Raw genomic sequence first — 24,290 nt, forward strand, 5'->3', positions numbered from 1 at the left:
CAACTTGCTGCTCCTTCTTTAGAGAATCCATGTTTCCTCCTTGAATATATTTTTTTTTTATCAGCATGGGATAAAGAGGAAGAGGGAGCATTTTTGTGGTGGGGTTATGAATTCCCATTTCTCAGGGTGATGAATGGAAAGGTAGAACTGGGACATGGTCTTAAGGTCTTGCTAAAGATGTTGGTTGTGGCTTTGCTGAGGTTTTTGCCCTTGGTATCCAAGATACCCAGGCATAAAAACCTGCTGTTGGCAGCCAGCTCTGGGTGGTGCCCTGGGCTGGGGTACTGTTGTAGAGAGTATCTACTGCAAATTGCTTCTGGTAAGGCAGGCATCTACCGTGAGGGGATATTTTTACTATTAGAGTGGATCATTCTTGGTGGTATTGTGAAAGCTTCCACAGAATGTGTGGGTCAGTTTTATAACCAAGCCAAAAGGACCCAGTTTGCAGTGGGATACCATAAGCACCCAGGTTAATGATTAATGTTGAACAATTCCATGAGTTGCACCGTATTAGGGTTTTGCTTCTGCAGTTTTTTGAACCTCTCGCCTCCAAGTTAGTTATTGTTTTGAATTTTCCTCTGCTGGGTTTTGTATGAACTGAAAAATATGTGCTGACAGTGATTTTGCAGAAGTACACTAGCCAAAACTCGAATCTTTGTTTTCTATTGCCCTCCTACACTTATGCCAAGGGTCTGGCAGAACATTTGGGCCAGTGCTTAACTTGGAGCTTGCACACAGCGGTGTGACGTGAAATTGCTGTCAACGTGAAAGGAATTGTTTGTGTTGTGCATGCTGGGGTCTTAAAACAGAAGGTTGAATGGTTCAAACACCTTCCTGAGCTCTTTGTAAACTCTCATTTTTCATTTTAAAATAGCACTTATTGGAATTTACCTTTCTTTTTTTTTTCCTTCGTCAAAGGTTGTGAAAAAAGACTGTAGTGAAATGGTGAAAAGAAAGGAATTGGATAATGGGCTTAATTGTCAACCAGAGTAACAAGCTCTAGTAAACAAAAAAAAACCCAACCAAAACCATCCAAAAAAAAAACTGAATTAATTTTAAATAGGGCCCTGCCTCTTGCATTTATCCACACAAAAAAGATGAGCACAGCTGGAGCTTCTTTTATGGTCTGATGATTTTGATGACTAATCAATTTTACAGTGTCTCTTCAAGCTTCTGTCCCAGTTGATTGTGTTGTATGTTTTTTTTGCAGTGGTTGGTGTGTTAGACTCTTGTGAGGCTGAGGTCTCAGCTGGAGAGCTTATGGAAACCAAGACTCCTTGTGTCCCATGCAAAACTGCTGCTCCCCAAAGCAACTGGAGCTGGGGCTTTGGCTGATGAGTTTCCACGTCTCTGTGGGTGTTCAGGAGTTGCTGCTGGCTGTCCTGGCAGGGTTTGCCGAGGGGTGCGCATACCTGATGTGGTGGTGCAAAGACTTGGTTGTGGTGGCGGCAGCTGGCCTGCGTCAGGGTTTTGGGAACTGGTGAGGAGCTTGTGGCTGCATCGCAGTGCCCAGTGCTGCAGGGGGAGGGTGGACAGACAGCACAGATGGGCAACCTGGGGAGCTGATGCCGCAGCAGCTGGTGGATGTTGGGGCATCTGCCCGGGTGATGCAGCAGCTGAAGCTGGAGTGCTGCTGCAGGCGGTGTCGGGTCACAGCAGCCACCCGCGCTCGGGGCTGCGGCAGCTGCACAGCTCCGGCTCCGCTCTGTGGGCAGGCGGGCACCTCTGGTTGCCTCAGGCAGGGAGGGGACGGGTGCTTTGCTCTCCTGCCTCCATCCTGGGTGAGAAGATCCTTCCTGTCCTGCTGTCCTTTGTCCCCTGTGTGCACGGGAAGAGCCTGCACGGGTATCCTGGCCTCTCTGGGGGACAGGGCCCTAAGGAAGAGGGACTGCAGGGGGATGGGGTTCATTAGGGTTCGGTTTTTGCTGCTCTTGGGTGGCACATTCCTCAGCTGAGCTCAAAGGGGGGATGCCCTGCCCTTCTTGGCAGAGGTTCTGGGATCATATCCTTCTGCCAGAAGGACACCAGTTCAGGTGGGTCCAGAGCTGGGTTGTGAGCAGGTGAGATGCTGTTTGCTGGCTCTACCTTGAGGATGCCCACACCTGCAGTGAGGTGTTTGTCTGTGTAACAAGCAGGTATTTGTGTGTTGCATCAGGCCGTTTGGCAATGGGGTTTTTCCCTCTGGCGTGATGTTTGCAAGGTGAACAGCTGGTTGTGAGTCGTGTGGCTCCTGCTGCCTCTGCTCCATAAGTGCTGAGCCTTGGGGAGGCTCAGAGGTGAGCACCAGTGACTTTTGGGGTACAGGGAAAATACTGGGTCTACCTTGGGAGGAGATCCTCTGCCCTGGAGCTGTTGTTGCTCTGCCATGCCTAAACCCTTCCAAAGACACAGGCAGAGGGGGTAGGGGGGGTATTTCTCCCCACTGAGCCCCCAGGCAGAGGGGCAGCCACAGAGCCCAGTTCTTCCACATTCTGGATAATGCTCAAGCTGCTAGATAAGCAGGAGTGAAGCTACCGAATGATAACATTGTTTGGGAAGAATAGAGGAGCTCTTGATTTGCAAAGAAGCAGCTCGGTTACCTGACCCCAGAGAGGGCTCAGGGCTGCTGCTTCCCAGTGGAGGAATGTGGTTTTGGAGAGCCCTGCCCCACTCCTGGTGCCCAAGAGGCAGCTGGAATCTGAAGCATCCCTATCTGCAGCATTTCTTTCTGGCTTATGCAGTGCCCTGACCTCGTGTATCTGCCAAACCCCTGAGCTGCCTGTCCTGTATTGGGCTTTTCATGCTTGCCTTTCCTACACTGCCACACAGGGTGATGAGGAGTTCTGTGTGGGGCTGGAGAACCCACCGGAGAGGCTGTGTCCTTATCTCCTCCTGGGTGTTTCCCAGCTCTGCTTCCTATCACTGCTGGGAACTGAGGTTAGGTCTCCTCAGTCTGTCCTGTGAGCATATCGCTGCTGGCATCTCTGCAATTCCATGAGAATGCTTCCAGGGATGCGACCTCCATAGCAGAGAGATCCTATAAGATTAGGATTACAGACTTTTCATATACTTTATAGTGGGAAGTATTTTGTCAAAGTATTTCCAAAGCTGACCTACTGCAAGTGGGACAGTCAGGGATTCTTTAGCTCAGCAATTTCTGCTGTTGATTTTGGGTTTCTACGACTTAGCAGCACAGAACTGCCTGGTTTGGCATCTCTCATCTTCAGTGCAGAGTTTTTTGGGACGCAAGATGAAAAACAACTCATGTTTCCAAGTGTTAGGGATGTGCTTTGTCCAGCGTTTGTAATGCGCTTTAATATTTTGGTTTTATTTGAGTAATGTAAAATGTCTTTCGAGTTGGGTTGCCTCCCAAAACCCACCTCCTCTGACACTGGCACTCCATCACTCGTGGCTGCCTCATTTTGCTGTGCTGGAGCCTTGGCTTTTCCATCTGGAGGCAGCCCCGTCCTGCAGGCATGGGGCATGGGCACAGTGAGCAAAGCAAGGTGCTGCTGGCACCAGCTCTCCCCCCACCTGAATTCCCAGAGCTGGCCAAGGGCTGTCCTGGTCCCAGCAGCAAGCACGATGCAGAACCCCAGCCCAGTGCTGCAGCCCTGCTGATAACAGCTGGAGTCAATGGGGAGGTGACACAACGTGGGTTCCTTGCAGTGCTGAGCCACGTGGGCCAGCTCTGCTCAACCCACTGGAGGGTCTGCAGGGTCCTTCTACCTCACAAAATCTTTCTTTCCCCCCCCCACCCCCACTTCTGGGGGTCTCAGGTAGTACAGAGTAGAAGTGCAATACACTCAGCAAAGGGCCAATATAGGAAAACAGGAGTTGCCTGATGAGTGGAGCAGTCTGTGGATTCAGGGCTGTGTTATCCACAGCCAGTAGAATAAACATGTTTATGGGCAAGCTGCTGCAGCCTTCCCCCCTTCCTATTCATTTATCACAGGAGCAGGAACTCCTGCAACAAACCCATTACTCCATGCGTGTACCCGTAACATAAAAATAGCTCTCCCTTTAGATCCACCAGTGTGGCACAGTACCATGTCAAAATTAGATGAAAACAGATTTTATAGTAAATTTTTCAGAGTAATATGACCTTCCCCCATGCCTATGAATTCAAGAATTCTCTCTAAAAGTAGCCGGTCCCTCATGGACATGACCATCACTCAGTGCAGCAGTGTTTGAGTTGGAGCCATGACTGCGTGGATATGATGCTGCTGAATGTAAGCTCAACTTGCAGGTGTTTAAAATACTCAGTACATGCCAGTGCTGGTCATTAATCTTCAGTACAAGAGGTAACGAGTTGTGTAAATTGAACAGCAGTAGTTTTTTAGGTGCAGTTAACATCTCAAGACCAGCAAACAAGCCACACTGAGACTTAGGAACATGAAGGAGGCAAGGACAACAGGTGTTCTGGGTTTTTATCATAGCTTTGAGTAATTTTTTAAAATGTTTTCTCCAGTGTTAAATATTTCCTGGCATGGTAGTATGCAATTTTTTCAGTACTGTCTGAGTGAATAAACTAAAACAGGTTCTGACTCCAGAATTTTGTTCACAAGTTTAAATGCAAATTTATTACTCTTATAAAGGGCTTTCGGCAGCTCTTCTTCTTTCTCTTGCTTCCTTAGGAATGTCCAAGATTTAAAACAATTATCCAAAAGTGTTTCAGGTTAAGATTTCATAATAGCCTAAATTTAGGCTCTGTGTTGGATATTTGACTAGTGGCAAGAGTTTTAAAGGTACAAAGCTTTGAGCCCCTCTTGGCACTGAATTTTGGATGTAGAAACACTAACTGAAAAATCTTATTCTCACATTGTTGTATTTATTTATTAAATTCAGCCTCCTAGGATTACCCAAGAATGTGGTCATGTTGTTGTCTCTCAATGTGCACCACCAGTGGTCTTAATTGTCATGAGCGATTTTTCTCTACTTGAAGACCTCTAAATATATTGAAAAAACTGGTTTTATGTAAAAATATTTTTATGTATCATACATTAAGAATGTGTATGATTTTAAAACCATTCAAAATCTCCCCGAAGAGTGGATTTCAGAGTGAAATTCCTTCTGTAGGCTTTGATCTTGACTCAGGCAGGTTATATTTAAGTTCTCAGGATGGGAATGACTTTTGGGGTGGCTGTGAGCCCCTCGGGGACTCCAGGAGCTCGCAGAGTTGTTTGCTGATGTATTGCAGAATGCATGGCTTTATTTTGGTATTGCACTGCTGGGGATCTGTTACAAATAATCACATACTTGGTACTTCTCCCTTCCAAGCCACAGCAAAAAGAGAGACCTAGAGTGTTTTGCTGGTATCTGGCTCTGTGATGAGGTGAGGGATGTATGAGCTTTTGTTGTTACTTTCTGCATCAGCAAAACAGGGAGCTTCAAAGTGTATTTTTAGGTTTTCTTTTCTCTTTTCTTTTTTTTCCATTCTGTAGAAAGCTGAGGCATTGTTTTGTTATCCTGACAGGTGGCTAATGAAAGGAGTCTTAAAGAAAATCCAAATATAGCAGCATGTCTTACCTAGTTTCTATTGACAAATTTATTCCTTGTAACCAAAAAATAGGCTTGGAGGGGGGGTGAGAGTTGAGGGGTTTTTTTGGGTTGGTTGGTTTTGGGTTTTTTTGGCTTTTGTTTTTGTGTTTTGGTAAGGGGGGCACATGGAATCACCAAAAAGCCTCATGTCCTTTGTTAAGGATGCATCAAAAATTAGTTCATAGTGGTCTGGTCAGAGCCAGGTACAAGCTGTGGTATCTGTTACAGATGGCTTTGAGCTTTCTTTTAAGTCATCTATGGACCCGTTGGACCCCAGCAATCAATTAACAATTTATGACAGCACAGTACAGTATCATTCATTGTCTTCTATAACTCTTTGAAGAGTGTTTCTTTCAGAAAGAAAAAATTATATTTCTTTCAGGATAGTTCTAAAACGTAGACCTGTGATTCCCAGGGCTTAGTGCCAAGCTGGGCTTCTGCTTTAAAATGGGATTCTGGGAGTAAAAGGAGACATTTCAAAATTGGTAATGGGAAGCATGTATTACAGTTGTATTTTTAAGTGGCTACATGAGATATTGTTATTTAAAGTGGGATTTGCAGCAGTGTAAATGCTAATGAAATAATACAAGGTATTAGTCCCACTACAGCATGTCCTGCTTGAAATTGGAACTAGCAAGTTATATTTGTCACTTAACATTCATGTGTTGTTTCTAGGACTTATCCAAGTGGCAAAACTGAAAAACAGAGGTTTTGTGAGAAAATTATTTTTCAGTTCAGGAACTGGAAAGTAAAAGGAAGGATAGTTTTGGTTCAAAGTAAGCTGATTTACTATTCCCTCTCTGTTTTTTCACAATGATGAAGCAAGGAGCTGTGTTTAGTGAGGGATGTAATGCTTTTTTCAGCCCAAAATACAATGGTTGGCTGTTAGAGCTTTCCTTAAGAAGCACAGGTCAGACCCAAGTGCATACCTAGGAAATACTGACCATGATAGAGCCATGATATGGTAAAGTGTTTGTTACCCCTCAGGCAGGTCCCACTTTGCATGGCACTATTAAATCTATATTGAGTCAGTGCTGGGATTTCAGACATCCCAGGCCCTGTTTGAATTACATTTTTAGGTATTTTATGCTGGTGCAGTAGTTGAAGAAGTGCTGTTGAGGGGTCCATTTCTGAAGTCCTGGCTGCTGGGGCATCCATCCCCTGTGATCCTTGGAGGACTGAGCTGTGTGCCCATGTCCCAGCCAGCAATGCTGGGGGCTGAGCTCTGTGCAGGATTTGTGCCAGCCTGTCTTTCCTCTGCCTTTCATTTTCCACCTTTGGTGATTCAAGACAAATGTGTGAATTGTTTTGCATTGACAAAACCTGCATTTTTAAGTAAGCTGCTTGCCTAGATTTACCCTCAATCACCAGTAATTGCTATACCAACTGCTGCCACTCTCCCTTGCCAGGAATCCTGACTTGGAAACCAGCATCAGCAGTGCAAGTTTGTTTGCTTTTTGCAGTTGCAATTCTTGGGCTCTGTGCTCATGCTGCTAATTGAAATGGGGGTGCTGGACCGGCTGTCTGCTCGTGAGTAGCTCCTTAGTGCACCTTGCATTCAATACTCACTTTAACAGATATCAGATAATCACTAGTGATTCCTTGAGTTATTTTTTCCCTTTTTTTTGTTTTCTCTCTTCCATCCCCTAGCACAGTAGCCCTGTATCCCACATTTCCAGTCTTGGGTCAAACTGCAATACTTTAATTCCTTTGAGTCTGCTCAGCTCTCTTGTCCATCCCTGTGTTGAATTCTCCAGTGATTTTTGGTCTGATCTACTTCTTGCTTTACTCATCACTTCTGGCATTTCCCATGGGTTGTGGTCCCCTACCCAGGATCCCTCTGTATCTCTGATTTTCCCCTTCCTTCCATCAAACTTCTCAATTCATGTGCCTTTACCTAATTTTATTGTACATGTACTTTCTTCTCTTCTTAGTTTGTCCAGATATTTAGCATGGTGAGTGCAAGTAAATACTTGCAAGTATCTTTCTTTTGGTAGAAGACTGAGAATAACAAAGATGAAAAAATAAATAGAAGTCAGCAGCACAAGGATATTGTGTCTGCTAAAGCTGCAAACAGTGCACAAACCCACATGTCACTGGTGAGGGGAGAACATTTTACCTAAAGGCAAATGAACTGCCAGCAACAACATTTCTTACACCTTCTTCAGAGCATCTGACCCACATCACTTCCAGATGTATCCATTGATCTTTTCCCTATAACTTTTCTTACAAACCTAATCCTTCCCATTTTAACAAGGTATATAAAATCCTTATTGCATTCAGATTGTGCAAGAAAAGAAACCTCAAACCCAACCACTTCATTTTCTGAGACCAGGGTTTTTTGTTCTTTTTTTGGAGGTGCCAAATCTGTTCATTCTCCCTGGATCTAGATAACAGCATCAGAAACACTGTGTAACACTTCAAGTGGGAATCCAGGAAAGACCTAAATCTGTAGTCTTCCAATTTAAAATAATGTTAAATAGTAGAACTGCAAAGAGAAGCTTTTGAAAACAGCCTGGTTTGAAGCACCTGCCATTTCCAAGTGCTAATTCAGATGATGGTTAGTGAGAGGCAGAGCAATGAAAGCAAGGCAGATACCTGGCTGCTGAGCAGCAGTGAGCATCCTAATAAAGTCCTCCGTGGTGGAATTACATTGTTATTGGGAGATATGCTAAAAAAGAGAGAAAGCAAGCACTGAAGAAGTTACTGTACAATAGAGATGCTAATGAGAGGGTTTTTTTTTTAATCCAAACTATTTAAAATTGGTATTTGTAAAACACCTTTTCAAGCTTTTGCTGCTTGTAGAGTCAATTAGATTCACCTAATGTCTCTGAAAATTTACATCTGGTGGGTTTTCAGAAGCTGTCAGTGTTCAGAGGATAACATCAAGCTATGCCTCTTGGACAGTGATTTTTGTCTGGGAATAAGCCATCATCGGGTTTTATGGGGCTTTTTTTGAGCCATCAGTAGTCTGTAAAACATCAAAGCATCTGCAAGGATTCTTGAGAAGTGGGAATAATTTTCATGGATAACTCAAATAGCTAAAGAGGATTTTGGTGAAATTGTAAAAAAAAGAAATCTTCACATAACCCCCCCACATTCACTGAGACTGAACTCTTGGGACAGTTTGGCTTAAAGATTCAGTGGAGCATTTGCTTTAACTTAATCATGGGCTTAAATCCCTTGTCTCTTGCTGGGAGTTTAGCATATGCTTGGGGCAGTGTAGGTCCCAGTGCTCTTTGGATAGTTACAGGAGACCTGTGACATAAATGGTGGTAAACCTTGGGTTTGCTGTGTGTGCTATCAGCTGCCTGCAAGATGAATTTATGATGTTTTATGGAATACTGATGCATTGGAAAAAGGAGTTGTAGTTGTGAACCTGCTCTTGGATATATTCGTTCTGCCCTGTCCTGGGCATTGCGTGCGGAGGTTTAGTGTTGTCTTTGTAGATGAGACAATCCAACAGATCCTCAAAATACTGCAGTTCTACCCAGTCTCATGTGGATTTGCATCTCTTCTGGCTCTGGTTGCCGTAGTGCAGTGTGTATTTGTAAGTTGATCCCTTTTCCACAGGTTCTTTGTGAATGAGCGTGCCTCAGTCTGAGGGGGCAGGCATGAAGGTGTCTGCTTTCACTAGCCCTGAGCAGCCTGCCCTTCATTTGCCACTGTCTTCCTGATGGAGCGTGACATGGCCTGTTACCTACTTACTCCAGTAATTTGCTTCACAGATGTCTTTCAAATCCGCAGCTCTTGTGACTGGTATTGAGGCTGGGGTTCACACGAGTGTGGGGTGTAGCAAGCTGATAGGTGGTGATCACAGGAGATATGGGTTAAGCTTTTGTAGAGACTTTTTTGGCCTGATTGTTGTGGCATGGTAGTCTGACTGTGTGGCAAAGTTGATTTTGGTGGGTTTTTTTTTGTTTTGTTTTGTTTTTTTTTTTTTTTCTTTTAGAGATGTAGAGAGTTACATATGTAATTTTCATTTTCTGTTAATGCATCATCCACAACACGTCCATTGTCTGTGCCCAGCCTGACAGATGTTTGTGTATTTGTGGATGTGGAATTTTCTTGCACTGCCACGTTAAATGAATGTGCTAGTTTGAGTCTGGACTAGTGGAGCTCAGTAGAGCTATACCCAAGGCACATAGGCTTTGATGTGCTGGGAGAGGGATATGGAAAAATGTTGGCTTTCACAAGAGTGGCCATCCAGGTGTGTGCTTTCTCTGCACCACGGCAGAGCTCTGGCCTCATATATGGGGCATTGCCACTGGTTTGCTGAGAGTTAAAGGTTGAAGCAGTGTGTGATGATGAAGGCTCCAGCTGCTTGGGAGGTCTTACTGGGGTCTGCACCCTGCCAGAAGATTAAGGTCCCTTCCAACCCAAATCATTGTAGGATTCTATGACTCGTGGCAGAAGGAGGGGAAGTCCTGAGGCAGTGTTTGCCCTCCTTGTTGTGTGAGGCTCCAGCAGCAGCGTGGGAGTGGGGGGAGCCCTCTGCCTTGGCATACACAGGTGGGACACACTGGAGCAACCTCACCCCAGGGCTTTGTCTAGCTAAGTTAGGGATAAATATAGCAGCCCCCAGGGATTACATATTCACAGTGAGGCTGGAGAAGTGAGAGGGCTGCAGGCCAGAAAGGTGTTCATTTACAGTGGGAGCTGTGGTGGGATAGCCATGGGGAGGTGGTACCTGAAGGACGGTAGGTTGCCTTCTCCTGCTGGAAACCAGCCTGTGTTTATTTTCAAGGAGATCCCTCATTGCAGTAGTGCCCCTGGCAGTCCTGGCTGTCCCAGTTGCCTCAGAAGGGCTGAGTACCCTAAGACACCATCTCAGGAGGGCTCAGCATCTCACAAAACCAGGGGAATGAGAAAACAGTGGTACCCCTGTCTGCTGGTTCTGCCTGGTCATGGAAGTCACCACCCACCTGGTTGAGGGTTGGGTTGAAGATGTGGGAAGGTGCAGATACCAGGAGGTGCCTGCAGCTATCAGTAGGTCAGATCCAGCCCCAGCAGGACTCGGGAACACCTTAGGGTGTGGTGGGGAAAGGGCCTCCTTCCCTGCTCTTCCTGAATGGGATGGGCTGATTGGTGTGTTCCAGGCAGAGGGTCATTGCTCTAGCAAGACCTCAGGCATTAGAAGTGTGATGCTGCTAAAAGCACCTCAAGGATACTCAGAATGTTTGCTTCCAGAGAGGTTTGCTAGTTATTTATTAATTTATTTATAGGGGTCAGGAGTTGGATTTGCTACAAACTGTAGCATTAGTCCTGTTACTTCCTCTAGCTTTGGATGTCAGAAGTAGATCAGACCCCATTTCCAAGGGAAAGGCCTTGTTTCTTGGCATGCTGCAGATAGAAATTGCTTTTTTCCATCACTTTCCTTGATAGGATGAGCATCTCTGCAGAGACAACATGCTGCCTTGATGGGAGCAGGGCAGAAGGTCTGGGGTTGGTTGTCCCAAGCCTGGTTCTCCTTACCAGTTTGATTATCTTTCCCAGTGTCCCTGTTTAGTCACATACTCCTTCCCCAGAGGTTAGAGGAATAGGTTTGCCCAGATGTTTGGGGGGATCATGCAGGTCAGACAGGATTGGTCCAGTGAGAAACGCCCAGATGAGTGTCCTTGGCGAGCTGCTGGGCAGGACAAAGGTAATGAGCCACCGCTCACTCCTCACCGCTTGATCTTTTCCCAATCCATTGTCATGCATTTTAGGGGCTCATCTGGGTGTAGCAGCTGGTGACAGGGTGGGTTTGTCCCAGCTGATGGTAACTGGATGCCTGTGCTCTGGAAAGGTTGTGTGTGCAGCACCATTTCAAGGTGTTGTACTAGAAATAGGAAATATTTATTGCCTGCAATAGAATTAAGGAGATCAAGCCATCTACCACCTGACTTCAGCCTGTAGTTTTTTACCAAATCTCCACCCAGAACCTTTTTATTTTTTCACCTTTTATTTTTTCCTGATGTCTTCCTCAATATTGAGTAATGAATTCTTCACTGTGGTTTCAGAGTGAATATAACTCCTTGTGATTGCTGTTTCACTGCCATAGATTATGAAAAGCTAGAGGTCAGGGAGGTTTGATTCATTGTGTTAGCAACAAGGTAGGATTCTTGTGAAATCACTGTCATGTGCAGAAGGAAAGGCTATGAGTGCAGCAGAGCCATAATTAGTGTTGGTGTTTGGAGAGTGTCCTGGTAGCTTCTCTTTGCTGTGCAGGGTTTGGTGAAGTGCAAGTCCCTGTCTGTCGGTTCCCAGTTTGTCCCAGGAAGGAAAGCGGAGGAGCTTCCCTGGGATCTGAGACTTTTCTGGTCAGTGTTTCTGCACCACAAATAATTGCCTTGTCTTTGCTGATCCTCGGCTGCTGGGCCAGGAAAATCCTCATTTAGAGACTCACGAGGGCAGCAAGAGTGTGGCAAGGGAGCCAGCAGAAGCACTGAAATATGCTGTGCAGCATGTCTTGGTTGAATATGTGTCCTTTACTTGACTTGGTCTGTTGTGGCTCCTTTCCTGGGTGTGTTTTTTGTTTGGTTTTAGTCTGTCACTTTTTAAATATACAAATATTCTTAGTTGCTCCCTTTTTTACCTTTTAAAGGAGAGGCACCTCTCAGCCTTGTTTTTGACTCTGATTTAAAGAGTTTGCATACACAGATGAATTATTCTGTCCTGATGCCTCATTATGCCATATCCTAAGTTTGAGCTTACATCTTGGCTGCAATTCATCTTACCTAAGTTTCTCCTGACTGAAAGCTGTTGTTTGCAGTGAGTTCTGTAGGCATTAGCTGTGGTCTTTTGCAGAAGAGGGGCTCTGCTGAAGAGTGACTCATCTCAAAGGTTGTTGACCTCACAGCAGCATAAAACCTCCTGGAAATCTTTCTACAGCTCAGAATTATGTTTATTATTTAACCTTAAGTAAATGAACCTTAGTTTCTCCCTTCGCTGTGAAGCATTTGGTGCAATACTTATGTAGATGCAGGCACTTCTGTTGGATAAAGGGAGTCTTGGCTAAATTTAGACCAGAAAAGTAGTGATGGATGGTGCAAATCAGATTGATTCTGTCCATTTTCCCTGTTTGATTTATGGCTTGGCCAACTGCTAAGCTAAAGAAAGTCATTCAATGGTTATTGCTCAGTCCCTTTTTACAGTAAAGCATATAAAGTAAAAGTCAGCCACCAAGTAATGAATTCTAGAACATCCAATAATTGTAGATTTCCCAGCTTGTTCAGTGTTTGGAAGTGAAAATTGCTGCAAGGCGAATTCAGTACCTTTTGAAAGCAATATAGCCAAGTAGTGAAAGATTGATGTAGAAGATGGAGACCAAGCCTTAACAATGTTCTTTTAAGGAGCTGGCTCAAAACACATCCAGCAGCACATTTGATCTTGTAAACTAATTTCACTAATGAGGAGCTAATTGTCACGTCAGTCTTTTGGAGCTGGCAGGATCCAGGCTAGCAAAACAGGCAGAAGAGCTTGATTTCTTTTGTCCTTAAAACTTCTAACTAAAAATCAGATTAAATTCTAGAACTTAGGCTTATTCAAGGCCTGACTCTGCTGTTGATCGGCTTAGTGTGTATTTTGCATGCATAAGGAGCGTCTAGCCTGAAAAGTTTAAATACTTTTTCCTGGTTTTGTCCATTTGTGCAGACCAGACTGTTCTGCTGAGCCAGCTCCATTGCACTGGGACTCATCATCCAGTCAGCCCAGAGCGCAATGCCCAGGCAAAATCACATATCCTAGTCTTTATCTGCGCCTTTAAACTATTTAATTCCTTGCTTATCGATATCAATTGCTCACGTGCCAAAACCACAGATGCTGCCTCATTTCTCAATCTGTGCTTTCCTCCTGGTGACCCAGCAGCAGGTAGACCCTGGTTGCTGCATCTGTGGTTTTGTTGCTGCTTTCTCTGTGTTGTGTTGTCCTTTTCAGCAGCAGAGAGCAGAGCAATGGGTCAGGCTACATCTGTCCAGATAACCAGGCTACTTCTAATCCCCCACAACTGCTTCTGCTGCTTTTGCTTGAACAGTTGTTATACATTGGCTTTGTTACAGTCTTTGCTTTTCAAGGTGCAGCATGGCCAGCAAAAAGAGCCTGACAGAAGATTTTAAAGTCCTGCTGTTACACTTCTTAATATAGCAGCCTCTGAAATGTGCTGGAAGGGCTGTCTTTATCCCATCTGCGGCATTGCCTGGATTTCTAGCTGTCTCATCAAAAGCCTGCTCCTGCGCTGTGCCAAGCACTTCCCGGGGCTTTGCTGAGTGCCCCCTCGGGTGCTGTCACACATGGTGGCACTCTGGGCCCCAGGGGACTTAAGCCTGTTTGTAAAGTCAACCAGTGAAGTGCTGACATGGGGCAAGGCCACTAACAGCTTGCATTGATCCGGGCTGGGTCCTAGCAAAGCTTTGCTGGGAGTAAGGTGTGTGGGCAGGAGCTGTCGTAGAGGTGCTTCAGAGGAATAGGGTGAGGTTTAAAGCAAAGGTTTTAAGAAGATTAGAAATGCCTGCTGGGTTATGTCCCCAACAGTGACAGCAGGAGATGCTGTTTAGGACCAAACCTGGCCATTTTCTGAAGTCCCTTTGCTGCAGAATGTGTATTTCTTTTTTCCTCTCAAAATATTACAGTGAAAGTAAACTATAGCTAGCTATCAGCATCTTAGGGGTTTCTTGGGGGCTTTGGCACCCCAAAATGGAATATCTGTGTTGGAGTAGGTGGGTGCTTTTGAGGCTGCACCAGCTCCATCAGAAAGCATGGAGCTGGCACTGAAAATTTTCATACTATTAATCTAAATTTCAACCCCACCACCCTTTCCACCCCCAGGTGCAGGTAAAGCTGCAGTGGGGCCATCATCTTTGCAGCAGGTGCTGCTGCTCCAGGTTTATCAGCACTGGCATGGTACAGCATATACCACTCTGAATGCAGATGTGGTTTGGGGTTTGCACTGGTGCTTAGGGCAGCAGTTGTCTGCAGTCCAAAACCCCATCACCCTGTCTCTCATTCCATGCTCAGGTTTATCAGCTCAGAGGCCAACTCTGAGCTCCTGTCTCCTGGGGCAGTTTGAGACCCACTGCTGTGGTGGATTGGGGTCCCAGTGTTTCTGGTAGCAAATGTCCATGGATCTGCCCTGTGGCTGTGTTGCAGACTGAATGCTGGATGTCACTGTCATCCCACTGATTCCCTGCTGCTTGCAACTGCAGAGGCTTTGGCTGAGCTTTGGGGTTGTTTCGAGTACCTTCAGCACTTGGTAACAACACAGGTGAAAGGTAGCAAGGATGGAAGAGTAGGTAGATGAAGAAGTAGATGAACTGGCTGCTCAGAACCAAACCATCCATCTCTTTCCATGCTTTGTAGGTGATCTCATTGCCTGCTGCCCAGATGCTCTATGAATCAAGGGATGTCACCCACCCTCAGCATACAGATGCATTGCCCTGTGCTCTTCCAGCTAGGAATTATTTATGACAGGGCAATGTGTCCTGCAGTGGTAGATTGTGAGGTTATTTATGCAGAGGAAGGTGTGCCACAGCATTTCTCATTTCATGCATGAATCATTCCTGTGTCCCTGACATATTTTGCTCCCCCACACCTGGGCCTTGTCTGGTGCAGAGGGATGCTCATGGATGTCAGGAGTGTTGGAGTCAGGATCTCTTGCATCTCACCCAGTTTTCATAGCCATAAACTACACTAAAATGCTATTAATTTGTAGGACCCCTCCAGGAATGCCTTTTAATGAAGTCAAGTGTAGAGTTACTAGCAGAACTTGTGGGAGCTGTCATGCAGCCCTGCTTTAAGCCAAGGGAAACTAGAAAGGTGGAGAGAAACTCAACACATGGAAAAGATGGAGGTGAGGAGGGATAATAGGATAATGGCATGCCTCATAAACACAAATATAAATCCCTCCCCATCCTGGCTAGCTGAGCAGTTGTAGTCAGTGACAGGGACAGCTGCTGCCTGTCCTTGGTTGGTCCCTGCACCCAGGCTGGCTGTGTCTGTCTGGGTGGCAGCTGATGTGCCATGTCTGTGCCCTCCCGCTGGCAGCATTCACGTCCCTGCAGCCAAGCTGTCCCCAGAAGAGCCTTCTTTCTCCCTTGATGCTGATGTAACTCGGCTGCTATGCCCTGTGTTTCACCAAGGATGAAGGGGTAGAAGGAGGGAGTGTTGCCTCGAGTGCTGGATGGTTCCTCTTCTCCTTCTTCAAGACCCAGACAGGATAAGAGCAGGAATTTAGGCGACATCAGCAATACACAGCCAGCTTTGGGCTAGAGACTCTGTCCACTTGCTGCCATGTACTGCTTGTCTCTCTTAAAGTGATGTATGTAAATAGTGCTGGCAGGAGGAGAGCCCAGACACTGAACTTGGGGCTTTTTTAACGGGAGAATAGGTAAAAACAGCTCTCACTTGGTCCTGATTCCCTCTGTGCTGCCCTGCTTGGACTACCCCTGCTTAGCACAAAGATCTGCTGCTCTGGCCAAAATCACACCAAAGATGGCACAGCAGGCTGAACAAGTGACTGCAAGGGCAGGTACTTGAAGCTCCATGATGTGACAGCATGTTGTGCTTCCTCTGTGCAGGTGTTTGTGTGGTGGTGTCACACCAGGCTGTGCTGCAGTCAGGGGTCACAGGGAGGAGTCAGGGAGCATTTGGATCTCGTGGGATGAGCAAGCCTGTCACTTTTGGCAAGCCTTTATGCAGGTATATTAAGAGCATGGAACACAGGCAATTGCAGACCCTGTCCTATGGGAAGCACAGAAATTATTTTGAGCTTTTTGGTATTTTAATTCTTTTCCTTCACTTTGCCCCTTCATAGCAGCCTGGGGAAAAATGTAGGAGAGGGGTTTGCCCTGTGCAGGATGCTTTCCTGCCTCTGCTGTAAGGATGCAGAGGAGCTGGTGATGGAAGCTGCCAGTCCCCTTGTCTGGATGATGCTCCAGGGACATCACCTGTGACAGCTTTGAGCCAGCAGGGGAACAGAACCGAAAGTCACAGTCTCGGCTTGAAGGGATATTTCCTTCAGAAGTTGCATTTCTAGAAGTCTGTCTAGAAATTACATTCCAAGCCTCTAAGAATTAATGAGGACTCAGCTACATAGATAGCAGTGCCACTCCTGAAGAAAAAGAGAGAAGACTGGCATACCTCTGGGCAAGGTTTCCATACTTGCCCTGTGCTGAGCTTCCAAGGAAAACTCCTTCCCACAGGGATACATCCATGCAAAATTAGCACCAACAGCCAGTGGTGGCCACAGGAGCTGCTCAGTTCTCTCCCTGCCCTAAGGAAAACAGGGATAGGTTTTACCTGCCTCAGCCCTCACTCCATAGTGTGCAGGTGCTGGCACTAGGAAGCACCCAAGTATGAGTTCAGGAAGTTTGGGGGCAGCGAAGCTTTGCTTGCTCTTGTGGGAGTACTAGAATTTTCTAGAAAACAATATATTTGAAAAGTATGTGGAAGACAGAGCTTTGTCTTTTCAGAGCAACACAATTCTGGAGCTTGGGGTAGTGGCCCATGCATGCTGAGGGCTTAAGAAAGCTGTTGGATCCTGCAATAGTCAGTCATGTGGGACTCATGCTGGTGAGGAAGGCTAATATCCTTGTCCCCCTCTCCCTTCTAGCAGTACTCTGCTATTGCTTTTGGCTCCAGTCTTTCCACCCATCCACCCACCGGCCTTTTATTCATCAAAAGGTGTAGAAGAATTCGCAGCAAAAATAAATGAATTTATTTTCACCCACCATCCGTCCTCGTCGGCTGCGTGGGGGAGAGCTGTGCAGCTCATGACAGTGGAGGAGGGTGGGAGAGGAGCCTTGCAGGCACAGCCAGAGGATTGCATGGCATCCTTGGCAGGAGTGGAGGATATCTGGCCAGCATGGTGCCAGCGCTGCGGGGACATCCTTGGGATGTGGTGTCAGCAGCGGTGGGTGGACTCTGAGGGCAGCCCCGTGCTGTGGGAGTTGGGTGGATGGATTAGAAGAATACCCTCTTTGGTCTTCAAAAGCTGGGAGCCATGCTTAAATTTAGAGCAGAATGACAGTGCCATCTTGTGTGCTTTCAGGCCCCAGGTGCCATCATCTGAGGAACCTTGCTGTGAAGCATGAGCAAGCCGAAATCGCGTTCCTTGGCATGCACATCACACCCATTTAGCCTTTTTCATAGGTGTGTGCATCACAAGGTGTTTTTTTTATTATATGGTTTGGATTGGAAGAGACCTTTAAAGACCATCTCATTTCAACCCCTCTGCCGTGGGCAGGGACATCTTCCACCAGACCAAGTTGCTCAGAGCCCCATCTAACCTGGCCTTGAACACTTCCAGGGGTGGGGCAGCCACAGCTTCTCTGGGCAGCCTGTGCCAGTACCTCACCACCCTCATGGTAAAAAAAAATTATTTCTTTTTTGTATCTTTTGTCTGTGATGCGAGTTCCTGATGTCAAGATTGTGTGGTGAGGCAGCAAGCTGAGAAAGTGGAGAGAGCTAAGGAAGGCGGTAGTGGGTTTTCCATGGCTGCTTCTCCTCACTTTTGCTTTTGGCAGCCCAGAAGGAGTCAGGAGGGAGTGCTTGGTGTTTGTCTGGGAACAGCTAGGGCCTCTGGAAAGTGCCTCCAGTGCTTCAGAGTGGTGTTCCCAGGGCAGCTGTGGTTAAATGCAAGACATCCATGAAGAACAGATCCTGGAGTGAGCTGGAAGGGCTTTGGGTGACCACAGTGATGGGTTGGCTGAAGGTGGAGGCAAGTGAGGGTGAAGGCAAAGACAGAGATGCTGCCATGAGATGAGTATCTGGAAGGGCAGGGAGAGTTGTAGTTGTCAGGGTCTGTGTTTCTTTGCAGCAGTGATTATTTTCAGATAGCATGTGAGAGTAAAACGTCAGCTCCTGCTAATAATAGCGCTGCAAACAAGGCTGTTGCTCATTACTGACAGCTGAGATGAAGTTAGTTTTGTTTCATCCTAGGTATGAAAAAGTGCAAAAACAAGCTGTGCTCTGAGTTGATATCCTCAGTCCAGAAAAGGTCAGGAGGAGAAGAACATCTCCCAGCCCTGGGGTGTGGCAGTGCAAGGTGGTTTTTCCAGGGTGCTTCCACACTGCTTTAAGTGCTGCTGGAAGAGTGGATATGGTGAGGAGCTGCAGCTGGCTGGCATTGTGGAAAATGTAGAATCACAGGATAGGATAGTTTGGGTTGGAAAGGACCTTTAGAGGTCATCTCTTGAGTCTGGGTAAAAAGCAATCTGAGGACCTTCAGCGTTCTTGCTGTGAAACTGAAGGGTTTTCCCAGAGGAGAGGAAGTCCCAGCCCAGGGTCAGCAGCATGTGGTGTGATCCCAAGATAGCTTTCAGTGGCAAGTCCCCATCTGAATGGAACGCAGCTGCCTGGAGGAGGGATTTGACAACCCCATGGGAGAAAGCTGTTCCTGGGCTTGTAGCCACCTTTGGGAACTTCAGGTGTCTTTAGTAGCCTGGAGGAACTGGCTGCTGGTGATCCTTGGAGCAGACGCAGACACGAGCAGGACAGCAGGGTAGAAGTCTTGGGGACTGATGGCACTGGTGTAAAGGAGAGCTGAATACAACTCTCATTGTCTGAGCAGATGTGTCCTGTCTGTGGCTAATTATAAGTGTTGTGTGCACAAAACACACTGGGACGTGTGCCAGATACTGTTTCTTTTTGTGTTGAACTCAAAATCATTATAATTAAGCTTTAAAATTTTAAGTAAAAACTAACAAGAAGTGCAGGTTTGCTGTCATGCTGCTTGCAATTGAGTCCAGCCCCGGCTGGGATGGACGGGTGTGGGAATATGGAGAGGCTGGTCAGAGGGGCTGGGAATGTGAAAGGTTTGGTGGCTCTGCGGTAGCGGGTATGTCCAGGTTTGGGTTTTAAATATTCAGAATACCTCAAAGTACCAGAAACGTGCCATTTTACAAATGTGGGAAGTGTTGCTGAGTGAGCTTTAGCAGCCTCTCAGGTTTGGTGGGCACAGAGAAGAGGTGCTTGCTAAGAAGAGAAAATAAGGAATAAAAGTGGGAAGCAGTCGTGGAAGCAGTTGTGTAACCTCGGGTTGAGAGGAACCTAGGTTGTTGCTCTGGTTTGAGGGGAAATGAGGCAGACTTGCTGAAGAAGCAGCTCCAGGAGGAGTTGCCGTGGATGGGGCTGGATGAGGGGGATGTGACGACTGTGCCACCAGCTGCAGCCCAGTGGACACCAGTTGATGAATGCTTCATGGCACTTTTGGGGGCTTCCCCAGGAGTGGAGCCCCAGGGAAGCCTCCCACCCCTTCTCCCCAAGTATGGGGAAATTCCTGAACCTCCTTTTTGGAACTACACTACAGGAGTGGTAGCCATGCATGTAGGGTGAGGATCACTGTGGCCCATAGGTTTGATGTGCTCGCCGTGTGGTCAGAGGTGTGATGGATGGGCTGGGGAGTGAAATGGGCTCAGCCACCACGTGATGAGCACTTTAAAACCAGCAGTGAGCTCTCTACCCTGCAATTTGTATGCATAGGGAGGGTGGCTGCTTGATTTCAGTGCTTGTAGGTGTTCGTCTGGGGTCGTGTCTGAATAAATCACGTTCTGAGATCCAAGTGAGCGCTAGGGAACAAGTTGCGCTGTCAGTGCAGCAGCAGAGCAGAGACATCTTCACTGCTCATGATAAATGGGTCAAGATGGGCTCTGGTGGTTTAAAAATTAGCTGTTGACCTAGATAGCAGCAGCATGATGACTTGCTCACAGTGGGAACAAGAGTGAGAGTTGCTGGAGCTGCACATTCCTCTGAATGTGAGGATGAGCCCAGTGTGCTGAGGTGAACCTGAGCTAATTCCCTTCCCCTTGTTTGTAGCCAGCTTTTCCTTGGAAGCTGACCTGTGCCACAGGGAAGCAGGGAAGACCTTGGCTGTCTCTTTTGGATGGCTTCGTGGTGTCACAAGGTGCATTTTTCCTACAGCAGCTGCAAAGGCACCTCCCACCAGCACCCCATGCTTTGCTCTCCTCCAGTGACAAAGTATACTGAGTTGTCTTACTCATGTTTCCTCTGGTTTTTCAGGAGGAGGTGTCCTTTGCCCCCCTGAGCACCCCCTCGGGCTGCATAACTCTAGTCTTACAGAGATGTGCCATGCATTTGGGTTGGAGCAGCTGGCAGGGTTGGTGCAGAAAATGGGGCTGCTACCCAAGCCAGGTTCTCTTCTGCTTAGCAGCTGGGAAGAAGGCCATTGTCTGCACTACAGATTTCTCCTGTCATGGGGTCTTCTTCCTCTGGATGAAGACATATTGCTCCAGAGCACTTTAAGTCAGTGCTTTTCATCTGGGCAAGAGACCTCTCAGTGCCCATGGTTGGTTGCTGTATTGAATAGTGGCTTTCTTGAGTGATAATTAAGCAACTGGTCAGGCCACAGCTGGAGTGCTGTGTCCAGTTCTGGGCCCCTCAACTTGGGAAGGATGCTGAGATGTTGGAGCGTGTCCAGAGAAAGGCAACAAGGCTGGTGAAGGGTCTGGAGCACAAGTTCTGCAAGGAGCATGTGAGGGAGCTGGGGCTGTTTTGGCTGGAGAAAAGGAGGCTCATGCGAGACTTTGTCATTTTCTACAACTGCCTGACAGGAGGTTGTAGCCCCTGTGCATTTTCCTTGGGAAAACAGCATTTACTTCATGTTGTCAGGGAAGAAGAGTGGTCCTTATTTCTGGAGGTCATTAGTCCCTACATGTGATGTGGTTTTGGACCCCAGGCCCTGCTCCCAGATGTGTGTTTGGCAATGGGCACTTGTCCATCGGGGGTGACTACATGTGCTGCTTTATCTCCCACAGGCTCCTGCTTTTGGGTTGCCGTCCTGGACGGCAACGTGGTGGGGATCGTGGCAGCACGGGGCAACGAGGAAGACAACACCGTGGAGCTTCGCCGCATGTCCGTTGATTCCAACTACCGCGGCAAAGGGATCGCCAAGGCCCTGGGCCGCAAAGTGCTGGAGTTCGCCATGCTCAACAACTACTCCTCCGTCGTGCTGGGAACCACGGCCGTGAAGATGGCAGCCCACAAGCTCTATGAGTCCTTGGGGTTCAAGCACGTGGGTGTCGTCGAACATTATGCCCTGCCAGGGATGACACGCTCCTTACTGGAGAGAATGTTTTTCCAGGTCCGCTACCACCGCTACCGCCTGCAGCTGCGGGAAGAATAAAAAACACCCCCCACCAACCAAAACAAAAAAAAAAAGTATTTTTTCCCCCTTCGTCCCCCTTCAAAAATAATAAATTATCCTTCTATTTCTCATCACCATTGATTTGCCAATTTTGGGTTAGAGTTTTTGTACCCTCACGTCACGTTTTGGTTTGCTCCGTTCAGCTCGATGGGCCGGCCGAGCAGCGCCCCTTCCTCGCATGCTGTAGGTGGTGGTGCTGGGAGTCCTGCAACCCAGCGGGGTGGAGTGGAGCAGCAGCCTCTCCTTCCCAGGTACCTCTGTAAAGCACAGAAACTTACTGCAAAATAGTACAACTGCTCTGGTGTACATAGTCCTCTCCTTTTCCAGGTGTAAGATAACATAGTGATGCATTCATAATAGTGCAGAAATATTACTTGAATGCAGTTTTCAGTATTTCTCGCACCAGTAAGTAGAATATGCATTCCTCTTACCGTAATCTACTGGTTAATAGTTTTCAGAGAAAAGGTGGGGGGTACACCCTGCCCCTCCGCCCCAACCCGCTTGCTACAATGCATGAAGAGGAAAGCGCGTGCACGCACTCAAACACATCGCACTGCCACCACGGCACTGGTGTTGCACTTTTTTTGGATGTGCCTCATTCTGCCAAATGTCTGAGAGACCCCGGGTGCATCCGGTAACCACGACTCCGCTCCACCTCCCCTCCTTCCTAAGCCAGCACAGACTCGGACCGGCTGAACTGAGCCCCATTGTACCATAGTGTGAAGTTAAGATCAAACCTAAGTATCTCCTGCGCTGTTCCGTAGCCACGCGTAACCTGCAGTCCTGGGCCAGACTCCGCATGTGCGTTGGACTTTCTCTTTGCTGCCTTTTGGGGTTTTTTTTTGTTTGTTTTCATCTTATTTTTAAGGGTTATTTTTTTGTTGTTGTTGTTGTTATTTTTGGTTTTGGCTTTTGCTGAATGGTGTCGTTGAGGCGTAATGGAGGCTGCAGTTCCTATGGCAACACATTTGCACATTAATGTGCGCACCAAATCTCACCACTTCAGAGAAGCAAAGTGTGACAGATAATAGCATTTTGGGGAGCGCCAGGGTGGGGGGGAGCGTACTTATTATCTTAACCAGCTGCTTGTTTGATAAATGTAGATGGCCTCACTGCAGCCTTCCATCAAAGGTAATTAACTGCTTTAATGATGTCAGATTTGTGAAATGTACAATGCAAAAAGCAATGCAAAGCAGATTCGGCATGTATCTGTACCCGGTATGTATGTACAGTGCCTGCCAACTAAAGAATAACCAAGACTACAGCTTCTTCTAGCCTGAGATATCAACTTTTATAACTTATTTAAACAAATAGCAACTTTGCATGAATTATATCTTGGGGGAAAAAGAAGACTGGTAGGTTTTAATTTTTAAAGCGTGGTATCAGAGGTATTACAGAAAACCATTCTGGCTGCACTTAATTTTGGGTGGGTAGAGGGGTTTGGCTCTGCTAGTACATTTAAAGGGAAAACCGCTTTATTTACTGGAAAAAGCAATTATTATTTTATGAAGTATGATGTGTGTGGTGAGGGGGGAAACCCTCCCACCTCATCGCAATGAAGTCGGTGAAGGGGTAGAGCATGTGTTAACCACGCTTGCAAATACAATGGAAGAGTCAGCAGGAGAGCTGCAGAAGGAAGGAGCCTTGGGGTGTGGCGAGAGGACAGGGGGCTCTGGGGCAGATGGGGGGACAGACAGCACAGACCTTGGACATGGGGTGCTGTCTGTCCCACTCCTACCAGGAGCTGCCCTTTCCTCTCCAGCCAGAAGCTTTCCCAGCACTGAGGTGTGGCTGGTGAAGCTGATGGAGAGCAGAGGGCAGGGGGCTCAGCCCATCCCTGCAAGGGCCATGGGCCAGGCCCTGATGCTGGGGATGGAGGTGCCGTTTGGCACAGCCCCAGTTGCCCTTTCAATGCTTGGCTTGGGCTCGGTCCAGCCTGTGAGGAGTTGGCAGGGCAGAGTCCCAGCGTGTGTTCCAGCAATAAGGGGGGAAGTGAGGATGGTGAAGGACACTGTAGCAAGAGACCATGAGTTTAATAAATAAAATGGGGCACTATATTTTTAAAAGTCTTTCTATGCTGTACATTTCTCCTGAAGCTGAAATAATGTACTGTTGGTATGGGTTCTTGTATAGTGTACAGAAATTGGCAGAATATTTTCTTGCTGCATTCAGTGATTTATTAACCGAAGTAAAACAGACAAATATGAAGTGTTAGCAAAAGTTGAAAGAAAAAACACAAAAGTTTGTGCCTTTTTTAGTTTATTTTTCTGTTGCTATATAATCACTGCACTAAAACCTTTCCAGGGGGGTAAAAGAAAAAAACAAAAAGCAAAAACTAGTCTCTTAATAAGGGAGGAATATGTAAAGTCTAAATTGAGCATAAACTTTTTTTATCAGGCTATTTAATCAAACTAATGTTGCTGGTTTTATTTGATACCTGTGCCTTTGAAATAAAACTCCACATCCTGTCAGAAAATCCAAACCTGGAATAAATCCCACCAGATCCCACAGACACAGAAGTACCATCAGGTTTACCAGTATTTTCTTCTAAAATGTGTAAACTTGAACTGATGATATTACAGTATCTGATTGTAATACCTGTTGAGTTTCCTGGGGAAGAGGTGCTTTGGGA

The 24,290-nt window shown here is 46.8% G+C and overlaps 1 protein-coding gene across 1 annotated transcript in view; it reads left to right on the forward strand.

The window, feature by feature from the left end:
• Positions 1-23,993, forward strand: part of NAT8L (N-acetyltransferase 8 like) — a 28,445-nt gene extending 4,452 nt beyond the window's left edge. The window contains exon 3 of the mRNA XM_068188481.1: positions 21,270-23,993. Within this exon, the coding sequence (XP_068044582.1) occupies positions 21,270-21,637 (368 nt within the window). The 3' untranslated portion in view covers positions 21,638-23,993. The remainder of the gene's footprint in view (positions 1-21,269) is intronic.
• The last annotated feature ends 297 nt before the right edge of the window (positions 23,994-24,290 follow it).

The sequence above is a fragment of the Anomalospiza imberbis genome, chromosome 4 (assembly GCF_031753505.1).
Source record: "Anomalospiza imberbis isolate Cuckoo-Finch-1a 21T00152 chromosome 4, ASM3175350v1, whole genome shotgun sequence".
In the NCBI taxonomy this organism is placed as follows: domain Eukaryota; kingdom Metazoa; phylum Chordata; class Aves; order Passeriformes; family Viduidae; genus Anomalospiza; species Anomalospiza imberbis.